At 50.7% G+C, this 17,608-nt stretch overlaps 2 protein-coding genes across 2 annotated transcripts; one reads left to right on the top strand and one right to left on the bottom strand.

Annotated features, from left to right (window-relative positions):
- The first annotated feature begins 2,438 nt into the window (after positions 1–2,438).
- Positions 2,439–14,767, top strand: BTBD18 (BTB domain containing 18). Its single transcript, XM_036762533.1, has 2 exons — positions 2,439–2,562; positions 12,711–14,767. Exons 1-2 carry the CDS (start codon positions 2,439–2,441, stop codon positions 14,765–14,767), a joined length of 2,181 nt encoding a protein of 726 aa, XP_036618428.1.
- Positions 14,768–15,592: 825 nt separating this feature from the next.
- Positions 15,593–16,787, bottom strand: SELENOH (selenoprotein H). Its single transcript, XM_036764545.1, has 4 exons — positions 16,608–16,787; positions 16,332–16,477; positions 15,911–16,048; positions 15,593–15,737 (listed from the first exon to the last, which is right to left on the bottom strand). Exons 1-3 carry the CDS (start codon positions 16,730–16,732, stop codon positions 15,948–15,950), a joined length of 372 nt encoding a protein of 123 aa, XP_036620440.1. The 5' UTR covers positions 16,733–16,787; the 3' UTR covers positions 15,593–15,737; positions 15,911–15,947.
- Between the last annotated feature and the right edge of the window lie 821 nt (positions 16,788–17,608).

A 17,608-nucleotide genomic window follows, 5' to 3' on the forward strand; every position in this document is an offset into this window, starting at 1 on the left:
GCGGCGCCCCGAGCCAATGGAAACGGCGTTGCCGGGCAGACCCGAAGGGGGAGGGTTTCGACGGGGAGGCCCCGCGAAGGCCATTGGGTGTGGCCGCCCGGGCCCCGTTCCAATCGGGTGGCGAGGTGACGGCGGCGGCTGCGGCGGGGGTGGCGGGGGGCACGTGGCCACTCGGCGCTGGCACCGCGCGCTCGGAGCCGCGTGCCCCGCGCTGCCCCCTGCGCCCGCCCCCTCCGTCTGCCTCCCTGAGCCGCGCGGCGCTGCCCCGCACTGCCCCCTGCGGCCGTCGCCTGCACCTGCACGATGTAAGCCGGAGCCCCCCGCGTGGCCGCGACGACGGTGAGAGCCCGCCTCCGCCCGCCCTCCCAGGCACCCCTGCGCTGCAGGGGTCCGCCCTTCCTTCCACTCCCACCTTGGCTCCCAGGTTCCCGCAGCGCCCACGGTGTGGTCGGGGCGCGAAGCAGCCCCAGGCTAGCCTGGGAGCGCGAGCTGCGACTGGAGGGACCCCGCCAAGGGCGCACCCTGGAGGTGAAGCGCCTGCCTGGGCGGTGTAGCCGGAGGGGCACGAGGGGAAGGGAAGGCTACCAGCCCTGCGGGTGGACTCCACGCCTGCCTACGAGGCTCCACCCTGGGACAGTGCCCCGGGGCACGCCCGGCCTGGAGGAGGGGCGGGACCCCAGGGGGCCCCATCCAGGAACCGCGGCGGGGGAGGGGAAGGGCTGGGCAGGTAAATTGAGGGCCCACGTCCGGGAGGAGCCGAGCCCGGCGGGCGTTGGAGCCCGGGCAGGCTCCTGGCCCGTTACGGGCCTCAGTTTCCTCCCCCGTCCGCTGAGCCGGGTGAGGCCTCTCCGGCCTTCCTTCCTACGTTGTAGCGGGCCTTCTTTGTAAGGGGATCAATGGGTTGCAGCTTGGAGGGCCGCCTTCCGGGTGGGCCTCGGTGGGCTCCCCTAACCCTTGTGCCCTTGTCTTTCCGGATAGCGTTGACCCCACCCGACAGAAAGCTGCCTGTCGCGACAGGAGGCCGCCTTTGCAGTGAGTGTCGGGGTGGAAAGGCCCCCGCGCCCGCCCGCTCTGCCCCCAACCTCAGTTTCCTCCCCTGCTCAGTGGATGGGCAGGTGGAGCAGGCCTTGAAGGTCGCTCCCAGTTCTGAATCCAGCGGGTCCCTGGGTTCACCCCTCCCCCCCACCCCAGGCCTTCCTTTGCCCCCTGCACACTCTACCTTCCTTCGTTAAGCACCTACTGTGTGCCAGGCCGGGGGAGGGGGGGGGCAGCCTGTCCTCCCCGCAGACCCCTTGGTTCGCAGCATTTCGGCCTTCCGGTCATTTTGTACCCAGTGCCCACGGCCTGCGCCAGCCTGGAGACCCCCTTCCATCCCAGCCATGAGTGGGCAGGTGCCGATGGACAAGTGAGGCCGGTCCCGTGCAGGTCACTGACCTTTCTGTCCCCTCCCCCCCCAGCAGTGCGAGGCACACAGTAAGTGCCTAATGTTTGAGCCATGCAAAGATCCAAATGGGAGGATGTTACATTCAGAGCGAGTTTAACCGAGACTTAGCCTAGAACCACAGTCCTGCGCTGGTTCCCAGCCTAGGCCGGGGGGTCCTCCCTGCTTCTGGGCCTCGGACCCCGCTCCCAGGCCGGTGAAGCCTGCAGATGGGCCCCTTCCCAGGGTGATGTTTTTAAACGCCTGAAAACGCCGCCCAAGGAAACCGGAAATGCTGCCATCGAGATGTTTAAGAGCGGGTTCCTAGAGCCCCCCCTTGTCCCCCCGGGGATGGGTCCCCCGCGGCCACAGTCCCAGCTGGGTCCTGCTCAGACTCGCTCGGCCTCTCCCAGACGCCCTGCACCCCCTGCTGGTCACCGGGGATCCGCCCGAGGGCAGGGCTGTCACTCAGCCGGCCTTTGTGGGGATGCTTGGAGGGTCAGTGGGTTTGGAGAGGCCGCCGAGCACCAGGGCCTCCTTTGTGGAGGAGGAAGCGGGTGGACAACAGGGTGGGCACGCGGGGAGCCAGCCCGTTCCCTGCCACGTGTGTGGGTGAGGGGCGTGGCTTTCCCTGGGATCCCCTGCAGCCTCACCGGTCCCACGGATGGAGACCACCGAGCAGCGTCTTAGCTGTAGAGAGCGTGGAGTTGGTGGGAAGAGGTGGGATTCCGGAGAAGTCCGAGTTCGGTTCTCCGCCAGCCGTGTGCCTGAGGACAAATCTGTTAATCTTTCTGAGCCTCAGTTTACTTACCTGTAAAATGGTGGAACAGCACCCACCCCCTTCCTATCCCACCGGACTGTTGGGGGAAAAGCCGTACAGTTGTGAGTTGTTTTCTCCCCTCAGTGTGTCCCAATTTAAAAAAAAAATGGTCAAAGCGTAACTGGGTTTCTGAAGTACCTTGTCTTATTCGCCAGGCCCTTGATTTGTGAACAGAGGAGCGTGTTTGGGGCTGTCATCATGTGCTCTCCTGAGAACCCCAAAATCCTCTACAGGAACCCCAGGCTTCTCAGGTTAGCTTTTCTCCAGCTCCATCACCAGCAGCAGAGTGGCGTTTTCTGTGATGTCCTTTTGCAGGCAGAAGGTAAGAGAGAGGCTGGTTGGTGGGGTAGAAAAACCCTTTGGGGGATGGGCAGAAGCGCAGAATTTGAAAGTTGGAAGAGACTTCAGCGACCATCTTCTGGCTTGTACCCGAAAGGGATGTTATTGCTAGAGCATACTGGCGCCTGCTCGCTGAGGACCTTCAGTGAGGGGGTACCCACTGCTCTCAAGGCAGCCCCATTCCATTTGGGGACAGTGCCGGTGATACCAAGCCTAAATTTTTCTCTTCCCAGCTTCTACCTAGTGCCTCTAATTTTGCCCTCTGGGGTCAAGCGGAACAAGCGTTGGCAGCCCTCAAATCCTTGAGGACAGCCGTTATGACTGTCCATTCCCAAAGCTCTCGCTCCTTAAGCTGTTCTTCATTTGGCAAGAATGAATGAATGAAAAAGCATTTGTTAAACTTTATGTCAAGCCTCGAGTTGAACGCTAAGGATTCGGATATAAAAGCAAAAATAGTCCCTGTCCTCGAACCACAATTTACATTCTAATGGAGCAGGGGTGCCTTTGTCCTCAGAGTTACCAAGGTAGAGAATGGGGCCAGAGGAGAATAGGTTGACGTATCCCATCCAGGAACAGTTTTGATCCTGGGTCTAGAACCAATGAGAAGTAGGGAAAAGAAAGAACATCCAGGAATATAGGGTGGAGGCTTGGGCTGGAGAGAAAAGAGTAAAGGGAAGCAGTGGCTCAGGCTTTTCCTGGAAATAGTGGACCAGTCCCAGAGAGTGGAGAGGCCCCAGGAAGGAAGTTCCTTTAGGGCAACAGTGCTGAAACTTTGGTCTTACGGCCTTCGTGACATTGATTGAGCTTTTGTTTATGTGACATATCAGTATTCACCACATACAAAATTAAAACTGATAAAAGCTTAAAATATTCATGTATTAACTCATTTAAAAATAGCTAATAAAACCGTTACATTTTAGTTTATGTTTATAAAGAACTGCTTCCCGGGCCAGCTAGGTGGCGCAGTGAGGAGGACCTGAGTTCAGATCCAGCCTCAGACACTTGCCACACTAGCTGTGTGACCTTGGGCAAGTTACTTAACCTTAATTTCCCTGCCTTCTTCCCTCCAAAAAAAAATTTCCAAAACCAAAAATTGAATGAGAAGAATTGCATCCATTTTACTTGTTTGCAAATCTCTTTAATGGTTGGCTTCATCAAAGCCAGCCGGATTTTCTTGTCTATTTCTACATTCAGTCTGTTGGTGATATATTATTTTGGTTGAAGTATATGAAGAAAATGTGGCCTCATGCAGATCTGCATTTGGAAAAGGCAAATAATATCTTAGTATTTATTATGAAAATACTGCTGAAAACAGGATTTCCCCTCCCCCCCAAAAAAAGAGATTTTTATGGGCCCTTGAAAGAGGTCAACAAACCATGCTGCTCTAGGGAATCGTTTAGCTTATGGGCTGCAAGATTCTGACCAGGGCTGCATGCACTGGGGCTGATAACTTTCCTGGAAGTCATACTTCACCTAAGGCAGCCCAATATAATGTTACCATTTGTGACTGCCACATCACCCTGCTGACTCAGATCAAGCTTGTGGTCCACCAAAATCCTCAGATCTTCAGTTCCAACCCAGCCTGAAATTAGATTAATATGACCCCAGGCAAGTTCTTCTGTAAGATGGTATTAATAGCGCCTTTCTCCCCAGATTGATGGGAGGATAAAATGAGGTGCCATTTGTCCACACTTTGCAAACATTAAAGTACTATAGAAATGTTAGCGATAGCTACAAATTCCAGGTAAGTTCCATCTCTGGCTTTCCTTTTTCCTTGTTTCATGCCCTGCCAGAAAAGGAAAGACGATTAGGGTGACGTGATTTGTTCTTAGTGAAGCCATGCTGGCTCTCTGGAACTACCAGTTCCTTTTACAGATTCTCATTAACCATCTTTTTAATGACCCTTTCTACAATTTTCCCAGGACTCTTGAAGCCCAGTCACTGACCTATAGTTTGCAGGCCCTGTTCTCTCTTCTGTTTTGAAGAGGAGGGCATTGCCCTTCTCCAGGGCTGTGCTTTTGCTCCATTCTCACCAGTCTTTCAGATATCACTGACATTGGCTCAGGAATTGTGCCTGCCTGTTCTGAGCATGTAGCATGTATGGGCCAGCTCACCTGGGCTTTTTAAGGGCAGATGGGTGTTCTCCTACTACATCCTCATTCTCTTGAGTTTCTGCTCCCTCTTAGACATGTTTGTTCATTTTGCACTTTGCGGTGGTCATTCATTCTTCATGGCAGAGAAAAACAAGCAGAATACGGCAATCTTCCCTCTTAAGTCTGTCTTCTCTGTTATAAGGTAGCAGCCCTACTATCCAATCTGCCTGCCTTCTCTCTCAGTACCCCCTAAAAACGACAGCAAAAACCTTTTTTTTGTTGGTACCTACAACTCAAGGCAGCCTCAATTCATTCAGAGCTTTAGCACCCTGGGGACTATTGGTAGTATACTTTGTATTCATTCTCTGGGACCTTTCCTTAATTTCTGTCCTCTGTGCAGTCCTTTTCAAAAGTTATTTTTTAAATTAATTTTGAAAATTACTAAGAGAGTGTGTTCCCTGTGTGTCTACATTAGTCTCTTCACGCAAGTCTTGTTTTTCCTCCGTATTAGAGTTCTTTCCCTTTCTGTCCTCAGAATTCCCTAATTTATCCTTCCCAGGCTGACTTCCCCGATAGAGTTTGCATCCTTGGGATGCTACCTGTCCTTCCTCTGATATCTGCTGGCAGAGTCTACGGTCATCTTTCCTCTCCTTTACCATAAGCTCTAGGAGGAAGCGGTCAGGTCAACCCTAAGGTTTTCGCATTTCTACCCCAGCAGCCGGTCCTTAAATCTGAACCTCCCTGTAATTGAAAGCCAGATCCAGAGTAGAATTTCCCCTTTGGTGAGTCCTCCACTTTTGATGGATGAAATTTTGAAGACAGATTAAGACAGTTGTCCTGCTTTTGGAGGAGACACAGAGAGAGAGCATGCATGTCTGAGAGTGAGCAAGCTCAAAAAAAAAAGCTCCAGCAAATGTCTGGATAAATGAAGTCATCCATTACAGCTGTATCTCCACTCCAGGCCAGGCTAGTGATGTGTTTCCCAGACTCCTCTCTTTCCTTGTGTCCAGGCTGCCTGTAGCATACTTTAAAGGTTAAATTGCCTTTGCTTCTTCATCTGTTGATCTTTCAGAAATGTTTTGTTTTTGCTCTTTGCAAATTGCTGACTTCTGCTGACTCCCTCCCCACAATGATAACGACAGTAATAATGTTTATGTAATGCCTTAAGGTTTACAAAGAACTTCCTGTTTTCTCATTTGATACAGCCACCCTGTGAGAAAAATCCTGTTAATATACCCATTTCTACAGATGAGGAAACTGAGTCACCAAGACACTAAGTGACTTCCCCAGGGCCTCACAGCTAAGAAGTATCTTAAGGCAGCAATTGACCTCAGGTCTTCCTGACTCCAAGCCCAGCACCCTATCCATTATATCACAAAAGCCATGGCCTCTATTTGCTTCTACATTCATTTTTAAAACTTTAACATAAAAACCAAAAGAGCAATTCTGTGTACACAGCAGAAAACAGAAATTTTCCATTTCATTTTGCTTGTTTTTTAAAAGTGTAGAATACCATACCTACCTTCAGAACCATCCTGTTTGTCTGTGCTTCCTTCTGAACTTTGTTCTTTTCTATGCATTTGAAAGCGGGGTCTCATGATGTTCTTTGTTTTGACATCAACAAACCCTTGGTTGTCTAGTTTTCTGTCTGTGACTGCATGTTCCCTTGTTCCCATTTCAGTGTGCCCACCCCTCCCACTGGGTGCTTCATAAGTAATAAACTTGTGTTTATCTTAACCCTTTTCCTTTCTCACAATGTTCATGTTGTACTCACTAACATCTGGCTCCCTCCTGATGATACGGCATCACAGGTCACCCTTTGCTGCACTGGTCTCACTTCTGCTCCTACCCCCTGACTAAAAGAGTCAGGATTCTGGGTTAGAATGCTCCTTGCTTCCTGTTACCATGTCCCTCTACATTCCACCTTTACCACTGGCATTCAGTTACCTTTCCTTATCATCCAGTTAAGATTCTAAGATTCACCTACTAACCTCCAAGACATTTTCCTTTCTCAGTGAGTTCATTGCCTAGGTCACCTTATTTTTTTCTCTTCCCCAGTTCTTACCCTCAGACTAAAGGACTTCAACATAGTTCTATTACCCCACACTATTGAATTTTATATATTTCTGCATTATTCTGTCTACGTATATGTTCAAGCCTTGTCCATTTTAAGTAAGACTGAAGTTTCATCTAATGTACACTGTTTCTCCTTCCACCTCTGTCTCCATGCTTTTTAGACTGTTCTCATACACCCCAGTTAGGAGAAATTGCAAGTTCTACCCTTTTCTTCCTCCTTTCTGAGCTAATGTATTCCTTTTACTCACCTTTCTCTTTTTCAGAACAGAACCAATCTTCCATCTCCCCTTCCTCACAGGTCATCTGTATTTTCTGATTTAACTCCCTCAATACCCTTAAAGACTTAAAGGTCTGAAGGACTCTTGTTTCTTTTCCCTTTTAGAATGTTAGCACTACATTATATACTGCCCCTTTCAGTGTTCCAATTACTTTCCCTTCCTAGGTTCCTCTGGACTCTTCTGTTTGCATTTCAAAGTTGCTACTCAGCTCTGGGCTTTTCTTCAGAAATGCCTGAAAGTCCTATCTATTCCAAAGGGCATTTTTTACCCTTGGAGAATTAGACTCAGCTTTGTAGGTTGTTAGAAGGATAACCTATAAGCTTGTCTCTTGCTTTTTGGAACATTGTACTCCTAACACCTCTCTTTTTTAAAGTAGGAGCTGTCAGGTTTCATGTGATAGACCTTGACTGATTCCTTGGTACTTAAACTGCTGCTGGCTGCTTGGGAGTTCTGGATTTTGGGGGTGGGGTGGGGGTGTCCTCTTACAGGAGGTGATGAGTGGGTTTCTTTGCCCTGGCTTTGATTCATCTAGGCAGTTTTCGGTTGTGATTTCTTGGATTAGAGTATCCAGGTTTTTCTTTTGGGGTCATGCATGGATTTTAGGGAGTACAATAAGTAAATTACCTCTTTGACCTGTTTTCTGGGTCATTTGTTTTTTATATCAAACATCTTACATTTTCTTCTTTTTTCCCCCCGAGTCTTTTGATTTGTTCTAATATTTCTTGTTGTTGCATGTTAATTTCTTTTTTACTCTTTTGGTTTGCAGGGAATTCATCATTTGGCTGAGTCTTACGGCTTCCTCTTCTAAGATCTTTTGTTTTTTATTTCTTATTTCTTTTATTTTGGGTATTGTCAAAAATTCATTTTTTTGCTTTGAGACTCTGCTTGCAGTTTTAACAGAATTCTTTGTTTTTGTGGGATTTTTAGATTTGCAATAATTTTTGATACTGGTCATTCAGTGTATTTGGTTTACTCATCTCAAATTTTGGTTCTTGAATTAAGGCTTTGTTGAAGGCAGGCTCTGTCCCCTGTGTATTTTTGGGTAGGGTGGTTGACCCTGCTTGGTCTTACCCTAGGTCACCTGGAATCCTGTGGTGACTACCCTGGAATTCAGTTTCTCTGGATCTTTGTGGTTTAGGCTTTCTGTGACTTCTCTGAGTGAGGACCTTGGAGCCCTGGGATGACCTGTTCTGACCTGGAGCACTGATCAATGCTGCTCCCTAGGACTTCCAGTGATCTTGCTGTGGGAGCTTTCTGGGTATGAGCTGCTTTCAGAGACACAGCCTTTTGTCTCTGCCCCTGCTCTGGGAGGCTATCACCTAGTTTGCCTAGTCTGGCTCTAGGTTTGCTGGTTCCTCTTCCCCCTCCCTTCCTTTCCCGTTGCCCAGGGGTTGCTGGCTGATTTTTTTTTTTTTTGTTACATTCTTGGGTGGGAGTACTCACTTAGAGTAGTTTCTTATTGGATTTTTTCCCTTTTTCTGTTGCGAATTTAACAGTCAGCAACAAACATAAACATAAACGTTTCAGTATATAAAGAACAATAAAGAGGGATAAAAGAGTCTGTGAGCTTCTGTTAACGTACAGTTCAGAAGTTTTGTCTGTGTATATCTGGCTCTTCAGCCTCATGTCTGCCACTTCAGATTTTTTTTTCCCTCCATGAAAGCCTTGCTCCCATTTGGGGGAACTCATCATCCCTGATAACATGGACTCTGGAGACGTGTTCCTTGAGCCCCTTCATCTTCTCTAGAAGGGAAAGACCAGCTCACACTCCGAACGTAGAAATCACTTACTTGTCAAAATATAGCCATCAGACTCTCGGTGCAGATCCCTGAAGTTTCTGGGGCTCTCCATGAGATTCTTGAACCCAGTAACTCTCTTAGGTCATCATTGCTTGGCATCATGGGTGACCTATTGAACTTTGACCTCACTCTTGAGACTGAGAGACTACTGAAGGGGGATGAATTATCTCTTGAGGGTGAATGGTGCTTAGACTTTTCTGTCCCTTAAAAAAAAATACCTGGGGGTAATTGCAGATACTTGTGTGCATTGAGATGCCTATAAAACTTTCTATCACTCAACAGATTGTGTGTGGATCAGTCTGTGGGAAATTTTTGTTTTTTTGTGGGACAGTAGGGATTTTTCTCTTTGCTTCCTAAAAAAAAAATGATAGTTCATTAGATAGTACTCAGCAGCTGGAGACAGCTGTGGCATGATGGCAGGAGCTCTTAATTTGGAGACACCGAATTTGGGGCCAGCTTAATTACTGCTGTGACATTGGCCAGATCACTTCTCTGTGGGCCTCAGATTCCTCATCTGTCAAATGACATCGAATTAGCTCATTTCTTAATGCCCTAACTCACATGAGAATTCGCCTTATTATAGCATGAGAAAGTCTTAGCGAGCAGATTTTTGGGTTTTCTCTCTTGGATTTCCCCACTTGACCTTCTTTCACTTTTCTGGCTTGTGGTTTTGCATCTAAAAAGTGATGGGCCCCCTCCTGAGGGCTGCTAGCGTGTCTGCGGAGGGGACTGATCAATAAAAAGCCCTGTGATTCTGAAGTTAGAGATTTTGTGCCGGGCAATTCTGCTGTTGAGACAACTGGGGTGGTGGAACCCAGCAAGCTACCTTCTAGCTCCCCTTTCTCCATTGGCTGCTGTTCATAATGCACTTGTGGGGAGTTCCTACAGGTTAATGGACCAATGATAATAATGATAGCTGATGTTTCTGTGGCCCTTTGAAGGTGGCAGAGAACTTCTCATGTTTGATTTCATTTGATCCCTCGGCAGCTCTTTGAGGTAGATACTACAGGTATGATTCCCCCGAGATTTCAAGTGACTTGCCCGGTGGTCCTGCAGCTAACAAGTGTCAAATTTTTACATGCATTCCAAATTTCAAATCCAGATCTTCCTGACTTTGCACAAATGCACTGAGAATACTGCAATGCCTGGGATTGCATTAATTACATACACGTATTGTTTACTCTTGCTATGTTAGATATGTTTCAAAGTAATGCTGTAATGAAAGAAACATGGGCCTAGGAGGCAGGATTCTCAGATTTTGGTCACAGAGCAATCTCACTAGCCATCTGGTCAAATCCATACTCCGTAAGAGTCCTTTCTAAAGCATATTGCAGTGGCCACCTACCCTTTCTTTTCATTTGTCTCATTTCATTTTTTTCAATGAACAAAGATCTTATTTTCTCTCCTTCCTGTGTCACATCCACTCTTGCTCACTGGCGAAAAAAAAAAGAAAATCCTTATGATAAATATGCATAGTCAAGCAAAACAATTCTTCACTTTGATGATGTCCAAAAAATAAACATTTCCATCTGCACCCTGAGTCCTTCCCTCTGGAATCCTGGTTGGTCACTGCACTGATCAGAGTGCCAAAGGCTTTCCAAGTTGTTTCTCTAAACTGTTCCCTTGGTGCTACTCAGTTAACTCTGCCAAAGTTCACACAGGTCTTCTCGTACCTGGAAGAGGGATAGCACGTCTTCCCTAAGTTTCCTCCCTCCTCTTCCGGCTAAATGTTTTGGGGGGCATTTCCTTAACCAAACCTCCGATTACATGAGCTCAAGGCCTGTCACCGTCTGGGTTGCCTTCCTTTGAATGTGCTCTGACTTATCAATGACCTTTCTAAGATGTGGTGACCAGAATTAATATCTGGTCTCCAGCACTCACTATCGTGGGCAGATCACTTCTGTTTATCTCAGTCTGCTCAACTGTAAAATGGAGATGATGCTAAAAATAACACCTACCTCCCTGGGCTCTTGGATCAAATGAGATGATGTTTGGAAAGCCTAGTACAGGGCCCAAAGTAGGTGCTTAATAAATGGCTTGTTTCCTTTCACATCTTACCTCATTTGCTCCTGTTTGTGTTAACTTTTGCAGCCTACTGAAAGCCAGATCCTTTACTAACAAACTGGGCTGTCACCAAGCTGCCCCCACCCATTACTTGGGAAGTTTGTTTTTGAATCCAAATGTAAGATTTAGCATTGATTCCTATTCATTGTCATCTTAATTTGCCTCAGGGCAGTCCTGTAGCTTGTAGAGTTCTTTTGGAAACCTTTCTCTTAGCAACTGTGGTCTCTAACCCTACCAGGTGTAACCCATTTCTCCACGTGGGGATCTTTGCTATAATTGGTTGAGGGTGATGTGACTCATATTGGCTTGCCCCTTTATACCTCTCTCACCAGTCTCCTCCCCACCCCCCAGCCCCAGGTAAATGGGAGCTTGTGGGGACAGAGGAGGCGGCAAGGCTGGAGGCAGAGCACTGAGAACTTGTCTGGAATGTCTGGGTTGGAAGGGTCCCCTTTTCCTTCCCCCATCTACTTAAGGTGGGCTGACCAAGGGTCCTAGAAGATCACAGCTGCTATAGGGCCATTTGGGTCAGGTGGGCACTTAGCTACAAAGTTAAAACTGGGGAGGCAAGGGGAGACCTCATCTGGTTTTAGAAGTTAAAGCAAAAGAAAGTGAGGAGCAGTCAGTCACCTAGCATTTCTTAAGCACTTGCCAGGTGCCAGGCACTGTGCTAAGTGCTAGGAATACAAATACAAGCAAAAAGAGAGTCCCTTACATCCCAATGGAGAAAGGCTGTACAGAAAAGAAGCAGAAAAGGGGAGCAGTAGGTATCCACTGGGAAGTAGGTCGACCAGTTAGTGATCCGTTCATATGCATGTAAGTCTTCCCTAAAAGTTGTAACTTTTTTTTCTTTTTGGTAAATACATTTATTTATTTTTACCAGCATTTCTAATCTGTCCCTCCCATTTTCTTGACTTCCATTTAACATCAACAAAAGCCTCGTTAGCATGTGTAGTCCAGCAAAACAAATTTCCGTATTAACCATATTTGAAGTAAGTTCATCGCCTCTCCAGCAGGAGCGGAGTGGTGGAGTTCTTCAGACTTCTGGACTCCTCATTTACCATTGCCCTGACAGTGCTAAACTACTTAGCTCTATAATGCTGATGTCATCTGGATGAATTGTTCTCTTAGTTCTGCTCGTTTCCCTTTGCATCAGTTCACAGAAGTTTTCTGAGTTTCCTCTGAACCTGCGTTTGTCGTTTTCTATGGCACAATACTGTTCCATTACATTCATATTACCGTAATTTAAATTTCCCAAGAGAAAAGCTCGAATTTTCTGCTTTGAGCCACTAAGACTTTTGTGGACACGGGGGTCCTTCTCTTTCTTCGATGTCATGGGGGTAGGGGCACAGGGCTATAGGTATAGTGGTACCTTCCTGGGAGTTATGCCTCTAAATTGTCTGGCCATTGCTAGGAAGATGGTCCTGGTCTCAAGGCCTTTGTGGTAGTTTTGGCCCAGGGCTTTACTTCTCATGTTTGTCCTCTTGGAAGGCAGAAGCACAGCTGGGTAGTTTAGGATGTGGTATTGTGGAAGGGAATGCTGGCCCAGAGTCAAGAAGACCCATATCCCAGTGGCCTCTTTGCTACTAATTCAGGGTGAGATCTTAGGTATTTCCTCCCTTCTAGCTAGGCTTGATCCTAATGAACTCTTAACCTCCGTTCTGTTTCTGTCAGTGATTCACAGATGATTTCCCTTTGGATTTGAGACTCCATAGGAGAGGAGATGGTGGGGGGGCTGGGGCGGAGGGGCGTATGTGCTTTCTTCACTGACTGATGTAGCTGCCAGCTTGTGACGCTGCCATGTTTGGGTGGGTTCTCCTCCAGGTGAGGCGGTCCCAGCTCACTGCTGCATCCTCTCGGCCTGCAGCCCCTTCTTCACTGAGCGCCTCCAGCAGGAGCGACCTGCCCAGGGCCGAAAGGTGGTGTTAGAGTTGGGGGGCCTGAAGATCGGGACTCTTCGAAAGCTGGTGGATTTCCTCTACACCTCAGAGATGGAAGTCTCCCGGGAAGAAGCCCAGGATGTACTGTTAGCTGCCCGCCAGCTTCGAGTCTCAGAGCTGGAGTCGCTACAGCTGGAAGGTGGAAAGCTGGTTCGGGCAGCACAGGGCAGACGCTTAAATCGAGAATGCTTGCAGCCCCCACCTACTGCCCCAATCTCCGCCCGGGTGGTCGGGCCTAGCCGCCAACCCCAAACTCCCCTGCCTCCTCCCCAGGCTGCCTGTCCCCCTGAGGCCGGGAAGCTGAAGCTTTTGGGGAAAGAGGAGGATCCCCAGGAGGAAAGCAGAGGGCAGGGCACAGAGAACTTGTCAGAGATGTCAGGCCCCTTCCCCATTAAAGGGAAAGCCAGGATCTGCCCTCCCACACAAACGGAAAGCTCTTCACCTAAGAACCAGGGTCAAGGGCCCAAGGAGAACAGGAGGGTGCCGGGCCCTGTAGCTGCTGAGCTTTTCCCACCCAGCCCCATTGTGGATGAACCTCTGTTGCCCAGGAAGATTAGGCTAAGCCGCTCAAAACTCTCCCCTGATGTTTGTCCAGCCAAGTCCATCAGTACCGTAACAGGAACCAGTACAGCACCCACGCCACCCAGCCGCCGTCTCTGGAGGCAGAAGACTTTGAGCAAGGAGGTCACAGAAGAGGAGCAGGGGCCAGGAAAAGCCAGCCTTCTGGAGGGGACCTCTAGTCCTTCCCTTCCAATCAAGATGGGTGGGAATAAGAAGCGGAGCCCTGAAGCTAGGGCACCTAGCTCAGACTCTGCAGAGGAAGGACAGGTTGGACGGGTCAAGCTTCGGAAGATTGTCAATGGCAGCTGCTGGGAGGTGGTCCAGGAATCGCCTTCCAGGGATTCTCAAGAGAGCCAACAGACCCCAGGGCTGGGGGGAGAATCCGGAGAGGAGACTCAGGGACCTGGGATGGTCCTCATGGAAGAAGAGGATAAGCCATCTGTTGAAATTGGTCTGTGCCCATTGAATTCCCCAGCTTGTTCCAGGCTCCAGGAGACACTGATGCCTACCAGTCAGTTTCCAGACCAGGCAGTGGTGAAATCAGAATTTCCAGACATCCCTGATATGGTAGGGAAAGCAGCTCTGTTGGGTGGAGATTGCAGAGAGCCGTATGAGTTTGTTCCTGCCTTGTTGGGTCAGCCTTGTGAGGCAGAGGAATACCGAATCACCAGCGCTGCTGCAACCAGCGAGCTAGAGGAAATCTTGGACTTCATGCTGTGTGACTCGGACATTGGCCCTTCTGTAGATTCCCTGGAGAGTCCCAGGGCTGGAAACTCGAGAACTCCCACCTATCCCCTGACTGAGCCCGATAAGAACTGGGTAGAAGGAGAAGAGTGGTGTTTACCAGACGTGGAGCTGTGGCCAAGAGAGTTTGCTGGATTGGAGAAGGACTCGGTTAAAGTCAGAGAGGATAAGGGGTCAGTAGAGCCTCTTAGCCCCCTTGTGGCCTCTCACGTGAGTGAAGGGGAAGGACTAGCTGTGTCCACCACATGGACTTCAGAGCCTGGATCTACCAGCCCCCAACCAGAAAGGCAGGGAGAAAAATTACTCTGCACAGGGTCTCCTGTCCATTTTCATGCACCTTATGGAGACTTGTCGCCTCCCTGCTCCAGCTGGGTGGATGCTAGTTTTGGGAAACCCTCTGTCACTGATGATACTCTGTACCCTGAAGGAGACCCAGTAGTGGCATGCCCAGAGATCAAGGAAGAGGAGCTTGATAACTCAGAGAAACTGGGACTGTCTCCTGGTAGCCTAGAGGAAGAGGGGGAGATTGATGTAGTGGACTGGACGGCACAGGTCGGGCAGGTGCCCTTCCATGGCCTCTCTGTGTGGCCTGACCCCTCCTCGGAATCAGAAACAGAGGTGGATGTCTTGACGTAGTTGGGGGTGTCTCTGTTGGGTGGAAGTTATTCACTGAGGCTAGAGAGAGCTCCAGTGGCAGCAGAGGTAGCATGAACCTGAGCATGTGAATGAGGCAGGGACATTCCGTTCCATCAGAGGCTCTTCTTTAAAGGGACCCACTCCATGCCCACCTTCCTTTTGCTCTGGGAATCAGGTACAGGACATACTAGCCTGGGTAGGAAGTGAGCCATTTGCTAAGGGGCATTTCCATCTGTGTTGGAGAGGAGAAGAGGGGAAAAGTTCTAAATTACATGGTGCTGGCCCATTCTGCCTCACTTTAGAATGAGGAAGGGAACCCACAGCATGGACTATGCCCATCACTTCTGAAACCAGTGGTACAGAATAACAGCTAATCCAGAAAAGTGAGCTGGAAAGGCACAGCCTAACCCAGATTCTGCAAGTTGGAAGGCATAGGGAAAACACCCTTCAGAGGAAAGAGTCGGGCAGAACAGGAGGTGGTGGTAGGGAAACAGGGAAAAGGCCCCAACCAGGATCTTCCTAATCCTCCTTCATTGACATTCTCAGGTCTTCAGCCTCTGGTTGCCCCATTGCTCCCTGCTGGAAACCCAGGGGGAGGCCATTTCTTCACTTCCAGGAAGTGAGTTTAGAGGAGATGCACTTAACTTGTAATAAACAATTTTAAATCCTCCCTGTGACTGATGTGTGTTCCTCAGCCTTCAGCCCACATGTTCCAGGCTCTATTCTTTAGGCAGTGCCTCAAGAGGGAAGGGAAAATATTTGCCATCCACGGATTTGAGCTGCTGTAAGTCACCCTTAGAAATAAACGTTTTCACTACACCAACCTGAACTGTATCAAAAGCTTTTATTAACAATTTGACATCACCAGGCTCACCATGCACCCAGAGGAAGGAACGATAGCTTCAGGGACGAGACTGGAGATTTGGTCACGTTCCATCATGGATGCTCCAAACTCACTGGGGACAGACAGCTGCAACAAAGGGAAAACAAGTTAGGGTCCAACTTGGGGGGGAGGGCAGGGGGGAGCCAGCGGCACAGCAGCTTTGCAGTCTTTGCAGAGCTGGACCCACAAGCGAGCCGTGGAGAGAACACGAAGCACACACAACCCCAGTCCTTCCCCCGATAACCAGATAGGCTTCGAACCTCGTCATGGGATGTCCTGCTCGCTTGGGAGGGCTCATTAGGGCCACCGGTTCTTAAGCTCCTCCACCACCTGCCCCGGCTCGGGAAACTTCAGTTTTCGTGGGGGCCCCTTCTTAATGCCACTCCAGAGCTCCACCCCTAGGCCGAGAAAAGACAAGGCTGTAGCGCGGGGAGGCGCTCTCCAAAGACCCTCGGGCCCCTGCCGAGATTCCGCCCCACGGAGCTCGGTGACGGAGTGCAGAAACCAGACGATCAGACTCGGGGGCCTGAGTTTTCTATTACGTGAAACGGGAACGAGCACCGCGGCCCCCGCCCACGCCCGTTATCTCTCCCGCCTAACCCGTGAGCGGAAGGCTCGCGTGCGGGAAGCGCCCGCCCTCCCCCCTCCCACCCCGGCCCGGCGTTGGGGGCCCGCACTCACGGCTGCCGTCGGGGCGCTGCAGCGTCACCTCGAAACTGCTCCGGCGGGGCTTGGCTGGGTTCAGCAGCACCGGCAACTCCGGGCGGGCGAGGCGCAGCGCCTGACTTACCGCTTCCGCGTGGCGTGCGTACACGCGTCAGCTCCGGCTGCGGAGAGAACCGCGGCCGTGAGCGGCGATGGGGGGATAGAGGCGCGGGACACCGGCCCCCCCCCCGGGGTCGCAGCCCCCCCCCCATCCCACCGTTCAAGGGTCCGGCCCCTCCCCCCGTAGCGCACCAGTGCTCAATGACCACGCGGGCCTCTCCCACTCCCGCATCGCCGCCCTGAGCCAGCTTCTCCGGCTTCTCGGCTTCCCCGTCTGCTGCCGCGTCCGCCTTGCGCTTCCTCCCGCGAGGAGCCATAGCCCGCCTGGGAAACGACGCACGTGGAGACGCGATCCACAGCTGTGTGCGCAGTCTCCAGCCCCGCCCCCTAGGTGGAGGGCGGGACCTCCGGGCGCAACCACCCAGGGACAGAGTACAGGGGGACAGGCTGGCGATACCAGAGCAGCCACCGCCCACCATTCAGCGCTCAGGACCCAGACACCGCTCTCTGGAAGGAAGCCCGCGGGGCGGAGTGAAGAAGGGGTCGGGGGGGGGGGGGGGGGGGGCGGGGGGGAGGGTACCGCGTATGGATGTGAGGCCTGTCAGACCAGCCACTCGCTTCTCCCCCCACACACTCTCTAAATGGTATAAGCCCAGCCTCACTCCTCAGGTCACGTGGACACCGCCTTCCGCCGGCTCCCGGGCCCCTTCCACCCTGTCCTCGGCCCCCTGCTGGGAACTTTTAAGATTGGGCGGACTGGAGAGAGAAGCTGGTGTTAGAAGGGCGCCGCTCACGGAGTCGGAAAGCCCGGATTTCGCCGCTCCGGTTTCTGTATCTGACGAGCTTGCGCACCATCTGGGCCAGGGCACTTTAAATGGGCAGCCGAGCTCATTCTTCTCAAGTTTGCGGAAGGGAAATCCGTGCAGTGTCCGTAGCGGGGCGGGGCCCTGGCAGCTGTTGCGGTTCAGCGGCGTGACCCCCTTTGGGCTTTTCGTGGCACACACTGGAGTGAACTTCCATTTCCTTCAGTTCATTTTACAGATGAGGGAACGAAGGCAAACTGGGGAAAGTGACGTGCCCAAGGCTACACGGCCGCATCCGAACTCGGGGAGATGGGTCTTCCTGACTCCAGGCTGGTGCTCTACGCACTGCAGCAGTCTGGGAGAAATTAGGGTTGGTCCAAAATCTAACTC

The sequence above is a fragment of the Trichosurus vulpecula genome, chromosome 6, assembly GCF_011100635.1.
Source record: "Trichosurus vulpecula isolate mTriVul1 chromosome 6, mTriVul1.pri, whole genome shotgun sequence".
Taxonomy (NCBI): Eukaryota; Metazoa; Chordata; class Mammalia; order Diprotodontia; family Phalangeridae; genus Trichosurus; species Trichosurus vulpecula.